A 21,706-nucleotide genomic window follows, 5' to 3' on the forward strand; every position below is an offset into this window, starting at 1 on the left:
CCAAATATTGTACTTATAACATTCATCATTACCAATTATTCAGTTACTTGTATTTACTGAATACTGAATTGTGTTCAGTGTCACAATATTACTGTTTTTTTTAGCATGAGACTTATGTCAACACCGTATAGCTAAAAAATGTCACAAAGGAAAATAGGCTAAATCAAATGCGAGGAAGGAAGGAAGGAAGGAAGGAAGGAAGGAAGGAAGGAAGGAAGGAAGGAAGGAAGGAAGGAAGGAAGGAAGGAAGGAAGGAAGGAAGGAAGGCACGCACAGGATGCACAGAACAATTTTTCTATATTATTTGTCATGTAAATTAAAATGTGTAAATGAAAATAAATTGGTTTATACATTACTTAAAGTACTTTTTACAACCTTTTATACAATATAACTTAAGTTTAACATCAGAAACAACAGACATTTAAATTAACAGCTAAAAAAGAAAACATTTGTATGTACTTTAATTGAGCTGAGCGGGAGACGCTGGTGGAGCTGGACCAGGATGGGCACAATAGAGACCCTGGTAAGGCCTGTGCCAGCAGGACATCATCTTCATCTGGGATGAGTGCATAATTCCACTGCCCGCAGGTTTGCGGGGCTGAATCAGTCGACGGCTTCCATGTCATAAAAAGTACAATGCATCTGAGATGATGTGAGTTGAATAAAAATAAGTACTTAAATAAAGACTTTGACGTAAATATATAAATGTGAAAATATATTGTAACAGTTACATTTAACATGAGAAATAAACTGTTAATTAATAGTTGCTAATGATTAAATATTTAACCATAGGCAACATATTTACCTGGTTATGGTCCGGTCTCCCGTTTCAGGCTTTGAAGCATGTAAAAATCCAATTAAAAACTCATAAAAAGCACCAAACAAAAACTAATTTCCCATTAATTTCCTATGGGGGTCATTTTTGACCCGAAGGTCCTGAGTGTTTTTATGACCACTTAGACTTTTCAAATCCTGTCCCCAATTTTTTGGGGTGTTCATTAACCAAGTACCAATAAACTCACCAAGTTTCGGACCATTCCGATTGAAGCTACGTTTTGTTTTGTTTTTTATTATAAAACTCAAGATCCTCAAGATCACTAGTGGTAAAAATGTGCTATTACGGGATAAAAATGCTCAATGTGTCCACCGGATGGCACCTATCTCATTAAAAAAATTACTTTCATGAGGCCTAGGCTTGACTCTAAAATGAAATGCAGCTTTAATAAAAAAATTATATATATATATATATATATATATATATATATATATATATATATATATATATATATATATATATATATATATATATATATATATATATATAAATAAAAAAAAATTATATATTCAATGGGAAAAAATGTATTATAATTATTGCATAAATATTAATTATAAATCATAAAATTATCTCAAAACACCAAAAAAGAAAAGAAAAAATATTATTGAACAAAAATATTTCATTGATTTTACTCTAATCTTTTTTTATCTTAATCCCGCCCTACGGGTCATTTTTTCCTGAGTGTGACAAAAGTGGTATTCTTGAGGAGTACCAAAAATGGCTATATGCAGAGAAATATCAATGGTCTTGAGGAGCACTTTAGACATGGTGTCAAAATAAGTTTGCCAGATATTTCCTAGAGTTGGGCAGAAGAAAAACATATGTGCAAGATTACAGGGCGAACCAGAGCATCTGTCACAGACATCAATTGTATTAGGGAAAATTTGTGATAGTCGGGTTTTAGAATAGTGACATCTGAACACTACTTTAAATTGTATTAAGGTCAGCGGGCACAGATTGAGGCTTTGTGAATACTGTTTAAAACAGAGTCCCACCAGTCAACATCAAAGGCCAGACCAAACTCTTTCTCCCATGCCTCCTTCGTCCTAGTGGTTAGATGATCATCATGGGACTGGATAGTACCATAAACTTTTGAAATTAAAGATCATTGTGAAAAATTAAATCGTAAAAGACTGTCCCATGTCTGCTCAGGAGGAAGTTGTGGAAAATTAGGAAATAAAGATTTTACACAGTTCCTAATTTGAAAATACCTAAAGAGATGTGAAGGTGGGAGGCCGAACTCAATAATCAAGTCTGTAAAGAACAAAAAACCCTGTATTTATAAAAATCCTTAAAACACTTCAGACCCTTATCATGCCATAAAGTGAAAATAGAGTCAGTAAATGCAGGTTTGAACGCATAATTCCTCAACAGTGGACTTGATGAGTAAGAAATTTAAAATGCTTCCTAAATTGAAACCATATCTTTAAAGTGGAAATGACCACTGGGTTGCTAGTAAAGCGAGGGCGAGGACGAGGGACATGATTGTATTTCCAACTGACACCAAGGCATGTTGACCAATTCTAGCCAAAATATAGTTTTACTTATATTTGTAGCCCAATAATAAACTTTGAAATTTGGTAGAGAGAGGCCCCCATTAAATTTGCAATTCTGAAGTACTTTTAGCCTAACTCTAGGTGTCTTACCATTCCACAGAAATTGAGATATAATTGAGTCAATGCTTTTGAAAAAACCTTTAGATAAAAATATAGGTAGGCACTGGAACAGAAACAGGAGTTTTGGGAGGACATTCATTTTAACCACGTTAATTCTACCAATTAGGGAAAGGGGGAGGGACCCCCATCTTTGGAAATCAGCCTTAATCTCAGTCAATAAGGGAGAAAAGTTTACATCGTAAAGACACTTGTAGGACCTGGCCACATGAACCCCCAGATACTTAAATCCCGAAGGACTCAGTTTGAAGGGAATATCAGATTGAGAGAGCTGCTTTGCTAGGGCATTGACCGGGTAACATTCGCTCTACGAGACATTGATCTTGTATCCCGAAAACCGAATCTATGAAAAAAAGAAAGGATAACAGGGCACGAACCTACAGGATTTGTGACATACAGTAGCAGATCGTCAGCATATAAAGAAAGTTTGAATTTGACACAGGAAGACGTAATGCCGTTAAAAATGGGCAAAGATCTCAAATAAGATCTCAAGATCTCAAATGCAAGGGCAAAGAGAAGGGGAGAAAGAGGATAACCTTGTCTACAGCCACGATTTAAGGAAAAAAAACTAGATTGAAAAGTGTTAGTTGTGATACTGACGGAAGGTGATGTATAGAGAAGGCGTATCCATGATATAAAAACATTACCAAAACCAAATTTCTTCAAAACTGCAAACAAGTAACTCCATTCAACTCTGTCGAACGCCTTTTCAGCGTCAGCAGAGATTACAACTTCTGGAATGGCAGCGGTTCCTTTTGAGTAGATAACATTTAATAAAGTACGGACATTATAAAAAAGCTGACGTCCTTTTATGAAGCCTGTCTGCTCCTGAGATATAATTGTTGGAAGCACCTTCTCTAGACGACGTGCCAAAGCTTTCGCGAGAACCTTGGTATCGACATTCATCAAAGAGATAGGTCTATAAGAAGTACAAATTTCGGGATCCTTGCCCTTTTTCAGAAGAACGCTAATAGAAGCCTGTCTTAAAGTGAAAGGAAGAGAGACATTTGACAGAGATTCTACATAAACAGCATGTGACAGCTGAATGAGTTGATTGTGGAATGCCTTGAAAAATTCAACCGGGAACCCATCTGGCATAGGTGCCTTATTATTTTGCATATTTTGTAGAGCCAATGTAATTTCTTGCGTGGTCAGTGGAGAGTCCAACTGATCAATTGCATCTGTGCTCATATCCGGAAATTCTAGGTCATGCAAAAACGCATCCATATCAGTCAAGTCCGATGGAGATTCAGAACTATACAAAGATTTATAAAAATATGAAAATACTGAATTAATAATGTCAGGTTCCTCCACCAACATCCCCGACTCATCTCTAACACGGGGTATTAAACGTGAGGCTGCTTGTCGACGCAATTGGTGAGCTAGTAATCTTCCAGATTTGTCTCCATATTCGTAGTATTTGGCCCAAGAATGTAGAAGTAACCGCTCTGCTTCATTAGTTGTGATCAATTCTAACTCTGTTTTCAATACTACATGCTGCCTTAATAAATCAGGAAATGTGGAGGTGGCAAGCTGTTGATCCACAGATTCCAGATCGGCTGATAATTTCTGAATAGTTGACATTCTTAATTTCTTCAAATGAGCAGAATAAGAAATAATCTGACCCCGTAAGTAGGCCTTTAAAGATTCCCACAGGAGCGTCTTAGAAATGGGTTCCGATTCAGATTGGTTGAGAGATATAAAATCCTCAATTGTACTTATAATAAATTTATGGAATTTGTCATCAGACAAAAGAGATATGTTAAATCTCCAGTGGGTGTAGTAACGAGATTCAGATGAGAACTGAATGTCCAAGGTTAAAGGCGAATGGTCTGAAATAATAATAGGATGATACCGAATATCTGTCACTTTGGGCATCAGTCTGGCATCAATAAAAAAATAATCGATATGGGAAAATGTCTGGTGTACATGTGAATAAAAGGAGTATTGTTTGTCAGTTGGATTACGAACCCTCCAGGGGTCAATGTAGCCATTGTTGGACATAAAACTACAAAGAGTTCTAGCCATTTGTGACTGATTCAAGCTGACTTTAGAACGGTCTAGCTGAGAATTCACAACACAATTCATGTCCCCGCCAAATATAAAAAATACATAATTTAATGATGGTAGTTTCTTAAACAGATTATCTAAAAAACTAGGATTGTCAAAATTTGGTGCATATACGTTGACAAGTAGAACTGGAACCTGGTATATAGTCCCTAAAATGATCAAGTACCTCCCGTCCTTGTCAGAAATGATTTTGGTCTGTGTAAATGGAACTGATTTGCTAATCAGAATGGCAACCCCTCTGGCTCTAGAATTGAAGCTGGAATGGAATACCTCCGCAACCCAGGGACATCTCAACCGTGCCTGGTCATTATTTTGCATGTGTGTGTCCTGCAGAAAAACAATATCAGGCTTTAAATGCTTTAAATGAGAAAAGACCTTTGAGCGTTTGACAGCACTCCCCAGACCCTTGATATTCCAACTGACAAATCTCGCATTTAAAGCTTTAATACTTGTCATGTTTAGTTTATATCACAACCGAAACTGCAACCACAATTCGACCTCCAACTATTTTTTTTATAAAAAATAATAAAAACACAAGGCAAAAATAGTAGATATACCCAAACCCCCTTCCCCCCGCACCTACTATTACCCCATCCCCAAACGATAGGATACCGGTGCAAACTCCACTAGGAGTCAATAGCAGAACAACTAAACTTTGTGTATTAGACCTAACAGTCATCTTCATACTTCTCCAAACTCAACAGGAGCTCCTGCACAACAATAAAAAAAGTAACTTAAATTACAGGGTGTACATTCAACTAGAACAGTGCAACTTGTGTGATCCTGAGAAAGATATTTGCTTATCAAGATAATAAAATATTTGTGCACACTGTTACTTATGTCTCAAAGTCAGATTCACTTTGATGTTACATGAACGTTTAAAGTCATTTTGTAGGCAGGTGGCACTCAGAATCAGCTTTACCTATTTAAGGGTTTTGATAAAAACAGCAGCCTCTCCAGGGGATGTGAAATCCTTTGTAACCCCTCCACTCGTTGTGATCCGGAGGAGAGCAGGATATATCAGACCATTCCGTGTACCTGGAATGTCCCTGAGTTGCCTCCTAACGTCATTGAAGGCAGCGCGTGCTCTCGCCGTCCGGGCTGTGTGATCCGGGAAGATGGAGATTGTAGAGTCCCCAATCTTGATCCACTGCTGGGCCTTGGCACGTTGAAGGATGTCGACACAATCTGCGTAATAATGTAAACGTGCTATTATGGGACGTGGCCGCTCTCCGGGTTTGGGCTTGGGGTTTAAGGATCGATGCTGATCAATAAGAGGTGCTTTATCCAGGTAAAGCACTTCCTTAAGCAGAGCGGAGGTAGATGCCGCGGTAACCGTGCCACATTGCTCAGATAACCCGATTATACGGATGTTATTGCAGCAAGATCTACCTTCTAGATCTTCACATTTATTCTCAAGAGCCAGAACTTTATTAGACATGCTCTCCACTTTACTCTTGAGGTACGCCACATCGTCTGAGCAAGTTGACAGCGATTCCTCCATCTCAATCACAGTCCCCCTTAGCTCACCCACGTCAGACTTTGTAGCGGCTAGGTTTGCCATCAGCTCCGTTTTCACACTTTGCAATTCTGACTTTATTTGGGATAAGTTTTCAGTCATAGCTATCTGTAACTCAGACTTGAAAATGCCTACCATCTCTTCTCGGAGAGAAATTAGAAGTTCGGCTTTAAAATCCACAAAAGCCATACTCGAAGCTGTGACAGTGTTAGCGGTACTAATGCCATCTCCGTCGTGAGGCGGCGGTCCGACAGGATCACGCTGGGCCAGGGATGTAGCCCCTGCATTAGGCCGCGCTCTCAATGCCGTCTGGTTGTCCGTATTTCTGGGTTTTGGAGGCATTTCGGCCCTTAATACAATCAAAGAAGCTCTATGATCTCAAAATCTGTACACACCACGTCGGTAGAAAACACCCTGATAGTCTTTATAAAAAGTTTCTGCAGGAGCCCCCGGAGTCACGTCTTTACGCCATTGGCCACTGACAGGAAGTCTTCCTAATATTTTAACAATAAACCATCAAACTTATTTTGTTGAAAACACAGGGTGCCTTTGAAGCTGCTTTATTGCTGGCAACAGGTTTATAAAAACTTCACATTAGTCATCTGTTGAAATGGGTGGTGCATGTTGTATTGCCAAATGCACATTAGAAGTTTATGTTCTCCGTTTTTAGCCTATGCAAACCTATATTTTTGAAGCACTGCAAAATCAAACTGATTGAACTTGCGTTCACTTACTTACATGTATTTTGTGAGAAACTGATGAATGCACGTGCTGTATCCGACTGACAGGACTATCTGAATTGTGCCGCAAACAAACATGGCTGCGCCCATACATCAACAGCATCTAATACTTTGAAGTATTCCACTCTATAGTGCTCTTCGGTGGACACTGGTGTGAACACTGCTGCATTTCCTGTGTAGCGCTGAGGAGGTCTCCGGATATGCGGCATCTGGATGGTCTCAATGCCCAGCTCAATGATCATGTCACAGGCCGATACATAAATCCGATTGAAGCTTTCATCAGACCTTTTTGCCTTGACTGTTTTTTTCACACAGTCAACTGCTGCAAGCATCCCTGTGACACTTCCAGTCTTGCTCTGAAGGGATCGGTTGAGGCACTCTAGTTCTTTGAGGGCTTCAGAGGCAAGAAGAAGACAAAGCAAAGTCTGACCCTTCTGAAACCGCTCCAGAAGTCCTCTTGCGACTATACAGGTGTCAGAGGAGCCAGATGCAGCCATTTCTTCCAGACTAAGCAATACCTCTTCATACTGTCCTATGACTGCCTGGACGGGCCCCATCCTCTGAAGCCATCGTGTAGGGCAGAGGGGCTTTAGAGTTCTGAAACTCCCTGCTTCAGACTGGGAAATCTCTTTAAAAATAGTCTTGTATTTTCCAGACTGGTGATAAAGAGTGCCAAGTTTGTGGACCAAATTCAGCGCATCAGATACAACAGGGGATGAGCCACAGGCTGTCTGAGTCACAAGATTGACACAATGAGGGCCGCAGTGGACATAAAGCAAGAGGTTGCTTCTCTCGGAGCACTGCCTGAACTCCTTTGCTTTGGCCAGACATGTTTGCAGCTCCATCGTAAGACTGCCCTCGAAGGCAGGACAGGGGCAAGTTCAACCGCAGGAGGACATCAGTTGCCATCTGAGCCAAATCCATTCCTGTTGTTGAAGACACCTCATACAGACCTATAAAATCTTCATGAGGGACAAGATCATGATCCACATAACGGATACATATGGCCTCTTGTTCAACCCCCGACACATCCTGGGTTCCATCAATTATAATGGAGTACTGCAGGTTGGGTAACCCCTGAACAGTATTTGCAATTCCCCTAACGATGGAGTTGGCCATGAGATTCAAAATCTCATTTTGAATTTCAGCGCTGGTATAATTGTTGGGCTTTCTTAGCCAGGCTTTAAGCACATCATCATCCTCTGTTCTCAGTTGCAGAAGTTGCCTTAGATTCCCTTCATCATTACAATGGCCACGCAGAGCTAGACCTTGGCGGGCAAGAAAGCGTATTGACTTAATTATAGCATGATCTAGCCTCTCTTTGCTGCTGCTCTTTCACTGTGGATAACTGTGTTTCAATGCTTCTTTTCTGGTGGGTGTATGTTGTTATCGCCACTTTATGAGCTTGACTTAGCTGGTGAGTTGAAAATTTGTCAATGGCTCTTTTCCAATTTCGAAACCCAGTTGAGACAAAAGCTGGGTCCATATTCTTGGCAAGAGTGCTGCTTTGTTGTTTGAAAGCTTGCATGCAATGAAAACAAAATATGCCTTTGGCACTGGGAGAATAATGAAGCCATGGGTAGTCCCTGAACCACTTCTTCTGAAACCTGAGTGTCTTATTTGGAAGTTGCTGGTTTGAAATGACACTTGGGTCAGGCTGGTTTGGCTTGTTAAACATCTCATCCTGGCTCTCACTCTCTTCCCTGCCTAATATTGTGCCTTCTTCCTTTCCTTTCTCACTCCCTGGCTCTCTCACACTCCCTGGCTCTCTCTCACTCCCTGGCTCTCTCTCACTCCCTGCTTCTCTCTGACTCTGGCTCCTAGAAATAAAAGAAAGGTGTTTCCATACTCCTAATTACTGGTACCCAAACTACTGTACACAACAGCAATACCACTGCCACTATCACTCGGTGGGGGTGGGGGTGGGGGTAATTCTTTCTGTAAGGTTATTATTCCAATAAAGTGTGTTCAGTTCCCAGTTTTACAAACTGTAAAACAGGCTGTACGTCACTTTTTAATAAAAAGTAATATAGTAATATAAAGAGTAATGTAACTAATTATTTTGATACCAAGTAATAAGTAAAAAAATATTATTGCTTTTTAAAGGAGTAATAAGTAAAAAGTAACTTGATAGAGTAATAGTTATAGTTGATAGAGAGAACCATTCATAATTTTGTCCAAAAAAAAAATCTAACTTACCTGAGACTCCCTGTTTCTCACTGTCTGTGCCGGCCTATTAATTTGTTCGCTACTTATCTTCTGCTCTTCTGTCTAACCACAAATACAACATTTTCATATTAGCATATTTCACTTTTTCTTGTGAAAAACATCTTTTCAATTTAATTATTTGAGATAATAGGCTATAGGGTTCTTACTTTGCGTTTCGGTGCACTAAAAAATGTTCTGATATCTGCCTTTCTTTTTTCTGCCATGACGGTTAACTGGCTGTATACACACACACACACACACACACACACACACAGACACACAGACACACAGACACACACACACACACACACACACACACACACACACAGAGCAGGTTATTTACAATACAAGATGGACTTTGTTCTACCATCTTCATCATTCTACAATGGGTGTCAATGTTGCTAGTCAGTGAGGATAACCATACAGTAGCACCCCCTTTGCTTTAATACCAACCCATAGCGTTGACACCCGAGCAACTAGCTTCTTTCATTGACCAGGGGTCCATTCTTCGCTTGGCTAATTTGGTTCTTCAAATTAATTTGAAAAGGGCAGATGTATCGATACTAGAAACCACAATTAGCAATGCAGGGATTGGCTGGCATCAAGACAGCAACGTAATTACATCATATTAAAAAAGAATATCACACACCTGACGAAAAACAAATTTCTGGACCTTTATAAGAAAGCAGCCAAGCAACCAAAACAACATAAAAGTTCTAATAGTCAAATGAAATGTCTAATAGTTTCCTTTTTACGTGATTCCCAATTATGTATATTCACTAGTATTTGTTTTGTACAGGCTTTAAAGGGGTGGTAAACCACGATTTCACTATTCTAACTTTAGCTAGCGTGTAATGTTGCTGCTTGAGCATAAACAACATCTGCAAAGTTACAACGTTCAAAGTTTAAAGCAAAGGGAGATATTTGCTTTTAAAGAAATCAGTTTCTAAGGACTACAGCAAACGGCCAGTAGGCGACTACACACATTCCTCCAGGGTTGGTGACATCAACAGGCTCAATATTTACATAAACCCCTCCTCCGAGAATATTAAATAAGGGGGGGTGAGGCCATTTTGTATCGCGGCGCTGTTGTGGTATAGTAGGCTGGAGTGTTGTTGCCGCGATGCCGAGGAAACGCTGTTATTTCCATCCGGATTGCAGGTCTGGGGTACTTGCTCTGTTCAGCCTTCCTTGGGACGGGGGTAACACACAGCATGTTATATGCACGTGTGTTTGAGTCAGCGGGGAATCAGGCGCGCAGGGCTCTCTGCAGCACATCTAACAGAGGAAAACATCCACCGTCTTCGCGATTTCAATGCCGGATTTGCACAATGTCAGCTGCGTGAAAAAAACACTGCCGGTGCGTGGATGCACGACGCGCGCGCTGCACATTTCACGGAGGACAACACAAACTTCCACAAACTTCGCGAGTTCAATGCCAGATTTGCACAACGTCAGCTGCGTGAAAAAAAACACTGCTGGTGCGTGGATGCACAACGCGCGCGCTGCACATTTCACGGAGGACAACACAAACTTCCACAAACTTCGCGAGTTCAATACAGGATATGCACAACAGCTTGTCCTGAAAGCTGGATTTACAAACAGAAGCTGTTTACAGGCCACAACCTGTAAGTCTGATTTATTTTTCATCTATGTGTTTTCCTGTAATAGGTTGTAGCAAGGAAGTAAACAGATGACAACGCTGTTCTGCAAACCAGTCTGTTAAATGCTCATTCATACTTAACGTTATCCGACGAACACCTAACATTACAAACACTAACGTTAAAATCTCAACAGCGAACCTGACATTAGTGTAAATGATTCTTTGATTAGAGCTTTTTATGTATTGTTTATCTTCAGGCATGCTAAACATTTAGCATGGTTCTGTGTGTGATTTGGCTAACTTACTAGTAAAGCCAGTGCTTAGTGTTTGTTTTGGGTTAGTTCTTGCGACAGATATTTGGCTATAATCATTCTAAAAATACAAAAGTAACAGTGCCATTCAGTAGCGATCATTATAGATCCGCAGTCTTTACTCTTGAGGACTGAACAGGTTCTGCTCGATCATCTTCACTCAAATGTTCTGGGTCTGATTCGGGCTCAGATGGTTTTATTGACGCCGACCAAAGCACAGCCTCCAGGTAAGGGGCGTGACGTTTCCGACAACCGTGCACTGCGGTTAGCGAATCAGAACACACTAGGCCAGCTAACCAATCAGAGCCCACTGCGTATTTTTGAGGGACTGGCTTCATACAACCCGGAAAGCATCAGACCGTTTTACAAGGAGGGACAGAGCAGTGTAGAATAAAGGTCAAATATATGAAAAATAAGGCAATTTTTTTTTAAACGAAGCATGAACACATGTTACAGTGCACCCCACAAACACAGTCAAGCCTTCAAAAGAATGTGTTTTACCACCCCTTTAAGTTTTTGTGTAATGTTGTAATTAGCAATTCATTTAATTTTACATTTGAAGCATATTTGTTATGTGACAGCATTTTTTTCTTAAGGGTCAAGATCAAAGGCGTTTCTCAATGTCAAGGAAGGATCCTCGGAAGCCAGAATTCCGAGGATGCTACGTCATCGACGTCCGTCGAAGGACTGTTCCAATGTCGAGGATCCTCGGGATTTCAACCAAGGTCTGAGTCCTTCGTTCGAAAAATATGCCATATACAGGAAAGGATGCATACGAGTAGACTTCGCGCACTTAGCGTTCTCAAATCACCCACAATCCTATGCGCGCAGCTTTGCTATCTTGTTCAAAAAATACAAATTATCGTACGTTGGCGGAGGTGGAGCGTTAACGGGGCAATATGCTTTCAGGTGTAAGTATTTACGTTACCAAACATTTGTTATAACCGTAGTAAATATAAGTAAAGTTTAACTTGTAAATGCCAGTACAAATTACAACCGTATACAAATGACGTTATTGATAACGGACGCTAACGGACCTTTTCACTGACGTAATGAGGCTGACGTGCACTTGCTAGCCTGTTCCATTTGCCTGTTCTCCGAATGCTTAAGAGGAGCCTCGCCTAGCCTCTGAAGGAAGTGACTTGGAAGGATCAGTCCTGCAGAGGAAGGATCCTTGACATTGAGAAACGCCCCAAGTTATCTGCACCTCCTGCACTGTATCAAGCCACTCCCATAATACTGTATCTGTCACTACTCCAATTAATGCATAGCTCAGATTAACTGTACAGCATGTGTGTAAGACTACAGTAACATTATTAGGTATTTACTGGCTGTATTAGTTAAACTGGCTGTGTGTCTATATTATGTTACCACATAACATTATAATAGTATTATATTAATATTATTTGCACATTTATTTGTATTTTTTCCATTATTTTTGTCCCTGGTTCACATGAGTGTAGGCTACTCTTGTAAGAAAGTAGCAGTGGCTGGGATAGACTTTAGGGATCACCTCGATTTAAAAAGATGCAATCTAATCCTGTTTACATTAAATAAATCTGCTCCCGAGCAGGTTTGAGTTTATGGAACTGTTGCTATGACAGCGACTCGGATCATGCCAAATCATCAACGTAACTTTTTGAAGAACGGACCCCAGGATTCAAAGAGCTAACGTTACTTACACATTGATTGATTAATGTACTTAGTCAGCTAGCTAGCAAACACGTCAGATAATAACTGTTAGCGTTATAACAACAGTGTAATTTAATAGTATCTGTAACTGTAATTTAGTGCTGCAACAAAGACTACACGATGCCTTTAAAAGCGACAGGCAAACAAATGATGAACATTCACTTAAACACCAGTCTGTTTAGTGACGGTATGTGAGCACACAGCCAGACCCACCTGAGCAGCAGATTTGCAAGATGTTTTGTTTACCTTGCAGTGTCGCGGGTTTTTTTTTTTTTTACAGTCTATGGTCGCGCCGCGGGTGCGAGTAGTCGCGAGTGGTGAAAACACGTAATGGAGTTTTATTTATATGGATTTTGAATGAGCAAAGTAGAATGGATTTGAAGAAGCAGCAGCGTGGAAGTCAATGCTGTAGCTAAGACGCGGAATGGATTTTAATTTCAATTCATTTCCTCAAGTGGAATGGATTCGACTGACGGCGCTCTGAAAAGTGAACAGACATATGCGCTGAATTAGAGACGCTAAAAGTGAGTGGGTCCAATAGGCCTTTATCACACTTCCTATTTCCGGTAAGTGAAGCAGTGCACTGCTACTTCCGGTCCCATCGCGACGCAATCAAAACGCAGGTGTAGCTGCAGCGATCCGGTGCTCTAATACTAAATAATGACATCCTTACCTCAGATTTGAACATTTCCTGACACTAAAAGAATAGAGGAGAGCATGGGTGAGACTGATATGGTGGGATGAAGTTGTATGTTTGTGTGTTGTAGGCCTATGCATTTCCAAACTGAGGATGTTTACGTCTCATATCGTCAGCCTGCTGAAATGTTCCCATCCAAATGTGCATTCTGAATAATAAATACATTTCTAACCCTAAATTTTTTTATTAATTTGACTGATAAACACCCTTACGAAAGTTAACCATGGTTTTATTATAGTAAGAATGTAGTAACCATGTTTTTTTTTTGTGGATTGACTACCATTTGTATTAGTTTTACTACAAATACCATGATAAACTAAAATAACCATGTTTTATTTTATTTGTAATAAAAACCATGGTTCATTTTCATGTAATAAATAGATGAATGTTTACTTTCTTTAAGGCAGTTACCGCGCATTCAATGCATTTAATTAATCTTAAACAGTAATACGTTAACAGCGTGACTGAATTTTGGCATAAATGTGTGAATTACATATACTGTAGGCTACAGTGAAATGATTGTCACTGAAAAGTGACAGAACAATGACTTAAATGTTAATACAAATCAATATGTTCATTCAGATCTTATTCGTCAGGTCTCACACACTTAATCGCGGACACTATTTAGACGTGCACTGGCTCCGTGTGGTGAAATAATCACGTATGTTTACGACCCTCGGCTTATGTCGGATTAAAAAACTACAAGTTCAACAGAGTTTGAAAAATCCTGTACACAGTAATGATCAGTTTATCTCTTCTCCTGTCTCGTAAAATGTCCGGATTTTTAAATCATCCTCCAGATGCTTATTTTAATTGTCGTTTGTTCAGCTAGGTGTTCACAGCACATTGAAAACATGCATAACCGGAAGAATCAGCACACTGCTTCGACGCGCACTTCCGGTATTCAATTCCTCCGTGATAAAGGCCTATTTCATTGCTCTTAAAAAGTGGGTGGGTCTTGTCCCACCCACATACAATGGTTCCGACGCCCATGCTTTGTTTAATAACTAATCTTTATTCACTGAGAATAAGGTTTATACTGTTTGTTTGATGCTAATTAATTGAATGCAGATCCATGTGTGAGATGAAAATAAAATAAATAATGAATATATTTAAATGTAATTAACATTTAAATATTACCTTATAATGGTGCTTTAGAATTCATATATAATATTGTATATTATAACTGTAACTATATAATACATTTAGTTATATTAATTTAACATTCATTATTAGGGGTGTGCATTGGCACTGCCCTCACAATTCGATTCGATTACGATTCACCAGGTAACGATTCGATTCAATTCGATTCTACGATGCATTGCGATGCATCAAAATTCTACTGCACACAACAAGGCAAATTTTTAATCAGTCATGAGGCAATACAAGCAGTCAGATATTGAACAACAGATTGTATAGGCTGCTATGTGTGTATTATCACTCTCCTGTATCTTTGACATAAATGTCATTAAATAAAATAAAATTGAATGGTACAGGGTATTGGATATGGCATTTTTAAACCTGAAAAAGAAAACATAAATCACTGCTTTCAGTGCTTTGAATGATAAATGTTTCTCTTCTCTCTGCTTTAGAACCATTTGAAATTATATAGAGCAATAATAACCAACTAAGCCAACTTTTTCCAGCAGTGAACATAGAGCTTTTTACTGTGTGTAAAAAAAAAAACTTAAGACAGGGCACTTCATGAACTCCTGTGCAAATATTAATCCGTAATTACAGTCACAATATTGTAACAACAACCACCACCCAGGCACCCAGCAATAAAAATATTCAGTGCAACACACACAGTAACGTTGACACTAGCGACTCGTCAATTCTTGGCTGGGATGTGTCGACTTTTTGTGTTGTTGAAGCCAACTCAGGATCCCAACGATAAACATGGTTCGTGAAGTTAGTTGTATTGCCAACGTGCTTGATTTTAGTGTGGCAGGCGTGTTAGCGGGGATTAGAGCATTCACATCGCACGCAGAGGCGGCGCGGCAGTGCATCGCATCGCAGGAGCAGAAGCAGCAGTGCCTGCCGCGATCGTTTCGCCGCCGAGTCTATTTTTGCCGCGCTGCTCACGCTGATTTAAAGCCACAGTGGATTGTTCTTGATCAAAACTGACCAGATTAACATGGAAAATAACAAATTTCACCATGAAATCATGTAGTGAAGTGCCCCGTGTGTTTCACAATCACCATGACATCCAGAGCTGTTAAAAAAATTAAAAACACAACACTGCCAGAAGTTTTTGCCCAAACTTCAAAAGCCTGTTTAAATGATTAAAACTAGAAGCATATATTCACTTTAATGTTAAATTACATTTATCATGTGAACTACTTATACAACAAGTTATATGCAGGTGTGTTTAGGACAGAGGGGAACACGGTCGCATTTGCAGCATTTTCTGCCTATCATAAATCAAAGCACTGTCTCAGACGGGGCTCGGAGGAGAAGACCGGAAAATGTTACTGTACAATATTTGTCTGTATTTGCAATATACGAGCTGCTCGAGAATCGAGAATCCACAATGGGAGCGCGGGCTCCCGCTCTCCATACCCACCGCTCCTGCCCTGCTAACGCGTGCGGTGTGAAGCCGGCGTCAGAATCCGAAATGTGCCCAGATGTCCGCTTTCCAAGCTTTGGGTGCGTTTTTAATTACCCGTCTATCGCGGTCATTATGAGCCTGGAAGTAATTTAAACTTCACAACTTTATTGTCCAACTCAAGGCCAGAAAATAAACGGTGACATAATCGATTATGGCACTTTGCCGATGCGATGCATTGCTGAATCGATTATTGTTGACACCACTATTCATTATATTACTCAAATCTGAATACCTCTTAAGCAAACTAACCCTGGAACATAACCTGCTCCAGGAGCTTACTTACTCTTAAACATACCCGGGTATGTCACATAACAGTTTTATGGAATACCCCCCTGATTCTTAAAAATTATTGTTAATAATTATTGTAAATAATTTTTTTCTCCATTAGGTCACCTAATGGGGTTTTGGTTTCCTTGCCACTGTTGCCTCTGGCTTGGCGTGCTCAGTTGGGGACACTAAATTTTTCAACTAAACATCGAAATACATCTAAATAATAAACTAAATTAACCATTTAAACTAAATTACTGATCAAATTATTGATCTAAAGCCCACACTGTCACTGTATGATACTTGAAATTTTTCCAGAATGGCTATACAGCTGAATAAAATTATGCTGCATTATTTTCCTGTTTAACACTGTAAAGCTGCTTTGAAACAATCTACATTGTTAAAAGCGCTATATAAATAAAGTTGACTTGACTTGACTTGACTTAAAGGTCCCATGGCTTGGCATTTTTCTATTATTTTATAATGTTTCCTGAGGTGTACTTATATTGTTAGTATGATTTTACATCATAAAATGTCATAATTTAGAAATAAAAGGCATTTTTTCTATACTGCTGTTTGCCCTGTGGCTGAATGCCTTGCTTCAAGAGGCGTGTCTGCTGTGAGACTTCAGTAAAAACGCCCACTGTTGTGATTGGCTGACATCTTTGCATTCGAAATGAGCGGAGGGGGCGTGGTTTAACGAGGTCTACGAGGCACGAGCAGGCACGAGCTGCTGCCAGAGAGACGGATGGACCGGAGTTCACTTCACATCAGTTCTGTCAGTCTCAGTTCAGTGAACGGTTGTAGTTACAGCATATACTGCAGGTTATTAGTCTATTTCTAGTCGGAGGGGCTGTCACTCATGTCAGAAAGTTAGTAACTTTAGTAAATTATGGATCAGCGCTGACTGGAGACGCGAACCGTTTAGAACGATTCAGTCCGATTTGGTGAACTGATTCGGTTCACTAAAAAGAACCGGTTCAAAAGAAAGATCGTTCGCGAACCGGACATCACTAATGTACCAGAGACTGAGCTCAGCGATTGCTAACAAAGTTATTTATAGTAACTACTGAGTTATGAGAGCGCTGTCAGCGCGAGTTTATTGTGTTTGTATCTGAGAGTTTCTGAATAAACACGAGTCCCAGTCACACCGAGTCCGTCTTCATCATTATTACCATCTTTGTAACACATGCAAAGTACCATTACAGCTGTCAAGATGAACGAGTTACGAGTAAGTGTTGATAATAGCATTATTTTTTAGATATTTTCCTATCATATGAAAACCGTGACTGCCAGCGTTCACTCGCATTGAGTACACAGCGCAAACAAAGACACAACAGTGCAGTAATCGAATGTAATCCAGTTTATTGTGGGGATAGCTGCCTAGCCCGGATATGCTCACGCTTACCCCCCTTCTGCTTAATCTCGCGCCGCGTGTGGTGCCTCCGCTGTGGGCCAGATGCAGTACTGGGGGTCGGGGATGTTGAAGGCCAGGCCAGTGCAGCCCGAGCTTCGGCGTGTGTGAGGTTTATCTCTAAGGATGTAACTCTGCTAATGTTGAGCAGAAACGACTGTATGCACATTTTAGAACAGATAGACGCAACGAGGACGTACAAAAACACTGACTCACAAGATAGAAAACACCGTTCTGTCGGGAGAGAGAAGCCACAGTGTGTGCACGAATAATAAATAATTAGCTACACATAAGAAATCACTGATCACAGATCAGAAGGAACTGAAAAAAGACTTAGGTTTTCATTTGTACATCCAAACACTGAGAAACTGCCAGCGTTCACTCGTTCACAACCCATGATCTCTCGAGCGTTTGCATGGGCGTGCCAGATTCTCTGGGCGGAGGAAAGGGAGGTAACCGCTCCTGCTTGGACGTCAAACCAGGAGACTTCAGGATTGGCTAGTCTGGCCTGTCATTTTCTCAAAGGCAGAGAAAGACAGCCAGAACTCGGGTTTACACCGATCAACATTTCTATCCACTTGGGGACAATATTCAGGCTAGGGGAACTCATATTAATGTTGAAAAACCTCATAAAATTAAAATTTCATGCCATGGGACCTTTAAGGTTATCCAGCTTGTTCCTAGAGCTTTTGGGTATTAGCCAAACTGTATGCTAACTGCCAGTCATCTTTGATCACTTGTAGTTTTGAAGCTACTTTTTATTTTTGATAAATGCATTACTACAATAAAATGCAGTGAATACTGAAATGTTTTGAACAACATAAAAGTGTGTTTAGTTTGCTGTATTCATTGTTTTGAGGGCAACTACATTCATTTGGAGAAATGTGTCAAATCGATTGAGGAAAAACTGTAATATAATAACATGTGCAAGTCTCTAATATATAAAGCTGCAATATCAACTTCAACAATACCATTTCCTGAAAAGTAGCCGTTTTGGATATACAAGGTTTCTGCTAGATATTGATGAATTGGGAGTTCTACTGTATAATCAATTTTTAACAAACAGAATAATAGAGCATTGTGGGATGATGGTGATGTATTTGAATCAGCTAGTTTTACCCATCTCTACCCTCAGGTTATGGCATTCTGCTGATAAGGGGAGAGATGGTGATGTAATTGTTTTTGGAGGAAGCCAGACCTTCCTCTTTCGAATGGATTCGGTATGTACAGTACAATCTACAACACAAGGCTTGTATTTGTGATGTACTACAGATTTAAACAGTAAACGGTTACATATTTATCACTGGAATATCCAGACTCTGAATCTGGTTTAAAAGTCTGATTTGGATTTTATTTGAGCCATAGTCCTTGAGTCTTGAGCAGTGTAGAATCATGTTGCATACATAGAAAGTGATACATGCAGATCAAGCAGGGCTAAGAACATTAAACACCAAACATAACCTTAGATACTACCAAAATTATTGATAGTTTATTTGTGAGCATTAATTCAACTGACACATTAGCTCTGAGCTCTCTGCAGGAAAGCTTTTATCAAGTAATGTACTTGACATCAATACTTGACATTAAATGAATATGTATTCACATGTTTCCCTCTGTAGGTTGCAGTTCTCAAGTCTCCCTCTCAGAGTCATTGTGCAGATGTGCTGATATTTCAGACTCAACCGTACTCACTGTCAAGGTAAAAGCCGTCCTATTATACACAGCAACAAACAGGTCATCAGAAAATATACATTTAGAAAACACTTTATTTAGTCTAAAAACAATTACCGTAATATTATATAAACTTTTTATAAAATATTTAAAAGGTATTCTGAAGCCATGTTTTGTGATAAGGAAATATTTACTAAACATTAGATTTTTTTTTTCTTTGTAGATTATGTGAAGACTGCATAGGAAAACACATATTTTCTGTCGAAGAGCTGGCGTTAAGGTTACCGGCCAAACTTCAGAAGAAAATTGGCAAGAGAATATCCTATTTCAGGACAAATGCTCAACATATAGATGCAAGTTCATAGGTTCATAAGGACCGTATTTGTTTGTTTCAAATAATGGTTTTAAAAATATTTCCCTCCAAGCATTCCACACATCAGAAACAGTTAAATGTAATTAGTAATTGTGAGCTAAAAAACATTTGATGCAATTTTACGTAAAAGAAGAAATGCTCTTCTTTTTTGATTGTACAGAAATTGTGTAAAACTGTTTTCTGTGGTTTTAAGCATGTATGCAGGGTATAAGGAAATCACATTTTTACCTTACTTTTCGTATGAATTTTGGTGATGGCCCTTGTAACGAGTTGACTAGGATGTTTTTATGAGCAGTGCCCTTCACCTTTTTGAAGGGTTCAGTTCGCTAATAGCACGTGCCTTGAGCGTCGCATGTGTGCATGAATTGGATTATATATTTTATTTATGTTGGTTATGTAAGTTGATTTGTTTATTTAGTAACACGTTTGACAGCAGAATGCTATTGGACAGTTGGTAGGAGTTTTTACGGTGAAGTAGTGAATAAAATATGAACTGTGGAATGCTAACCTCCTCCCAAGTTTCCACTGCTTTCTTATGCTGCAACTCATATTGGCGAGCTATACACCCTCCATAAATCTAATGTGGCTTTTTTTCTGCTATGTAATAATTAGATTCTTTCAAAATTAGAATTCTGAAAACATCATTACATCATGAACAAATAATATTGTTATTTTGGGCACCCATAAAACATTACATTATGTTTTTAAAATAATACACTTGCACAGCTTTATCACTTTATTATTCAATATAATGGACTAGAATGCTTTTGTTACAAAATGACAATGGAATGATATTCTATGCACTTTTTTATATATATATTTTTATAAAACATCGTTTTGTGGTTCATCTCATTCTGGAAGGACAACAGCATTCAGTGTCTATTGTACCTACTTGCCAAAAAAAAACAACCTTATATTGTTTTTGGTATTCCCTCAAAGTGCATAATAGAGTATTCCAGAGGCAGAGGGAGTGTAACAGTTCTGCAGTGCTTGTGGTCAGAAGTTTGTTCTGCTTAAGACATTGTTTCCATGATGAATGCTGCCCATTCACACAGACTTTTACATAATATAAAAAAAATTCCCCGGAGATTCTTCAGCCCTATTGTAATGATTGCTGAAAGGTCCAGGGGATGTTTGACCTACTTCACTGCAGTTTTAAAATCAAAGATCGAGAAAAATTTAAATGCAGCAGCAAAGCAATACACAACCCCATCAAAAGTATGCAGCATTGCAGGAAGAACATAAAAATGGCAAAAACAAAAAGCCAAATAGGAAGTAAAAAAAAACAAACAAGTTTACTCAAGTGGTTTTGTTCTAAGCATTTAAGCTTTGCCAATCTAACTAAAGCCTAGATGTCTGGTTGAGTTCTTTCTGTCTCGTCTCAGATCAAGATGAATTAATAATGACATACAATATTTTCCTCAGATGGCCTCTACGTAGTTGGCTGGGAGCATCCCCTGCTGTCCTGTGCGCTCTACGCGTCCGAACATCCAGCCTTCATCTATCTGCTGCACGTCCACTATCAAGTCGCCATCTGCAAACGATATCTCATCCTCATCGGCAGCGGCATAGTCATACACGGCCCTGTAGCGCTTCTGTAGGAAAAGATGCACAAGGTTAGGAAGAACTAAGACTAAGCATTTGTCTGGCTATCACCAGACCAAGCTCAATTTAAGATGGAACATTGGTCTGAGGAGTCTGCCATGTATTTTCTGCTGCAGAAAAATAGAGGCGTGATAAACGAGCATAATTCAAATGACTCTGTACCAATCAGACCACAAGAGGCGTGATCAACGGGCAACGACCCATTGCTTCTCTATCGGTTATCGTTTTCAACCCGCCAGTCTGTGATTGGTTCCCGCAAAAGTGTAACAGAAGCAGTAGAAATCAATGTAAAGGTTTCCAGACTGAGCTGCAGGGCGAAATCAGTCTAACTAATGCTGGGTACACACCAAAAGATAATCGGGCTGATTTTGGGCCGATTTCCCCCCTTCCGACAATCCTAGCTATTTCCCGATTATC

At 39.5% G+C, this 21,706-nt stretch overlaps 2 protein-coding genes across 3 annotated transcripts in view; one reads left to right on the top strand and one right to left on the bottom strand.

The window, feature by feature from the left end:
- Positions 1-20,196, top strand: part of LOC307116922 (kelch domain-containing protein 1-like) — an 89,261-nt gene extending 69,065 nt beyond the window's left edge. For both annotated transcript variants that reach the window (XM_079801441.1, XM_079801442.1), the window contains 3 exons: positions 18,776-18,860; positions 19,260-19,339; positions 19,535-20,196. In XM_079801441.1, coding sequence (XP_079657567.1) covers positions 18,776-18,860; positions 19,260-19,339; positions 19,535-19,676 — 307 coding nt within the window. In that variant the 3' untranslated portion in view covers positions 19,677-20,196. The remainder of the gene's footprint in view (positions 1-18,775; positions 18,861-19,259; positions 19,340-19,534) is intronic.
- A 211-nt stretch (positions 20,197-20,407) lies between these two features.
- The window catches only part of LOC307116923 (LIM and SH3 domain protein 1-like), a 161,958-nt gene continuing 160,659 nt past the window's right edge, over positions 20,408-21,706 (bottom strand). The window contains exon 7 of the mRNA XM_079801443.1: positions 20,408-21,279. Within this exon, the coding sequence (XP_079657569.1) occupies positions 21,106-21,279 (174 nt within the window). The 3' untranslated portion in view covers positions 20,408-21,105. The remainder of the gene's footprint in view (positions 21,280-21,706) is intronic.

The sequence above is a fragment of the Gobio gobio genome (genome assembly GCF_949357685.1).
Source record: "Gobio gobio genome assembly, chromosome: 20".
In the NCBI taxonomy this organism is placed as follows: Eukaryota; Metazoa; Chordata; class Actinopteri; order Cypriniformes; family Gobionidae; genus Gobio; species Gobio gobio.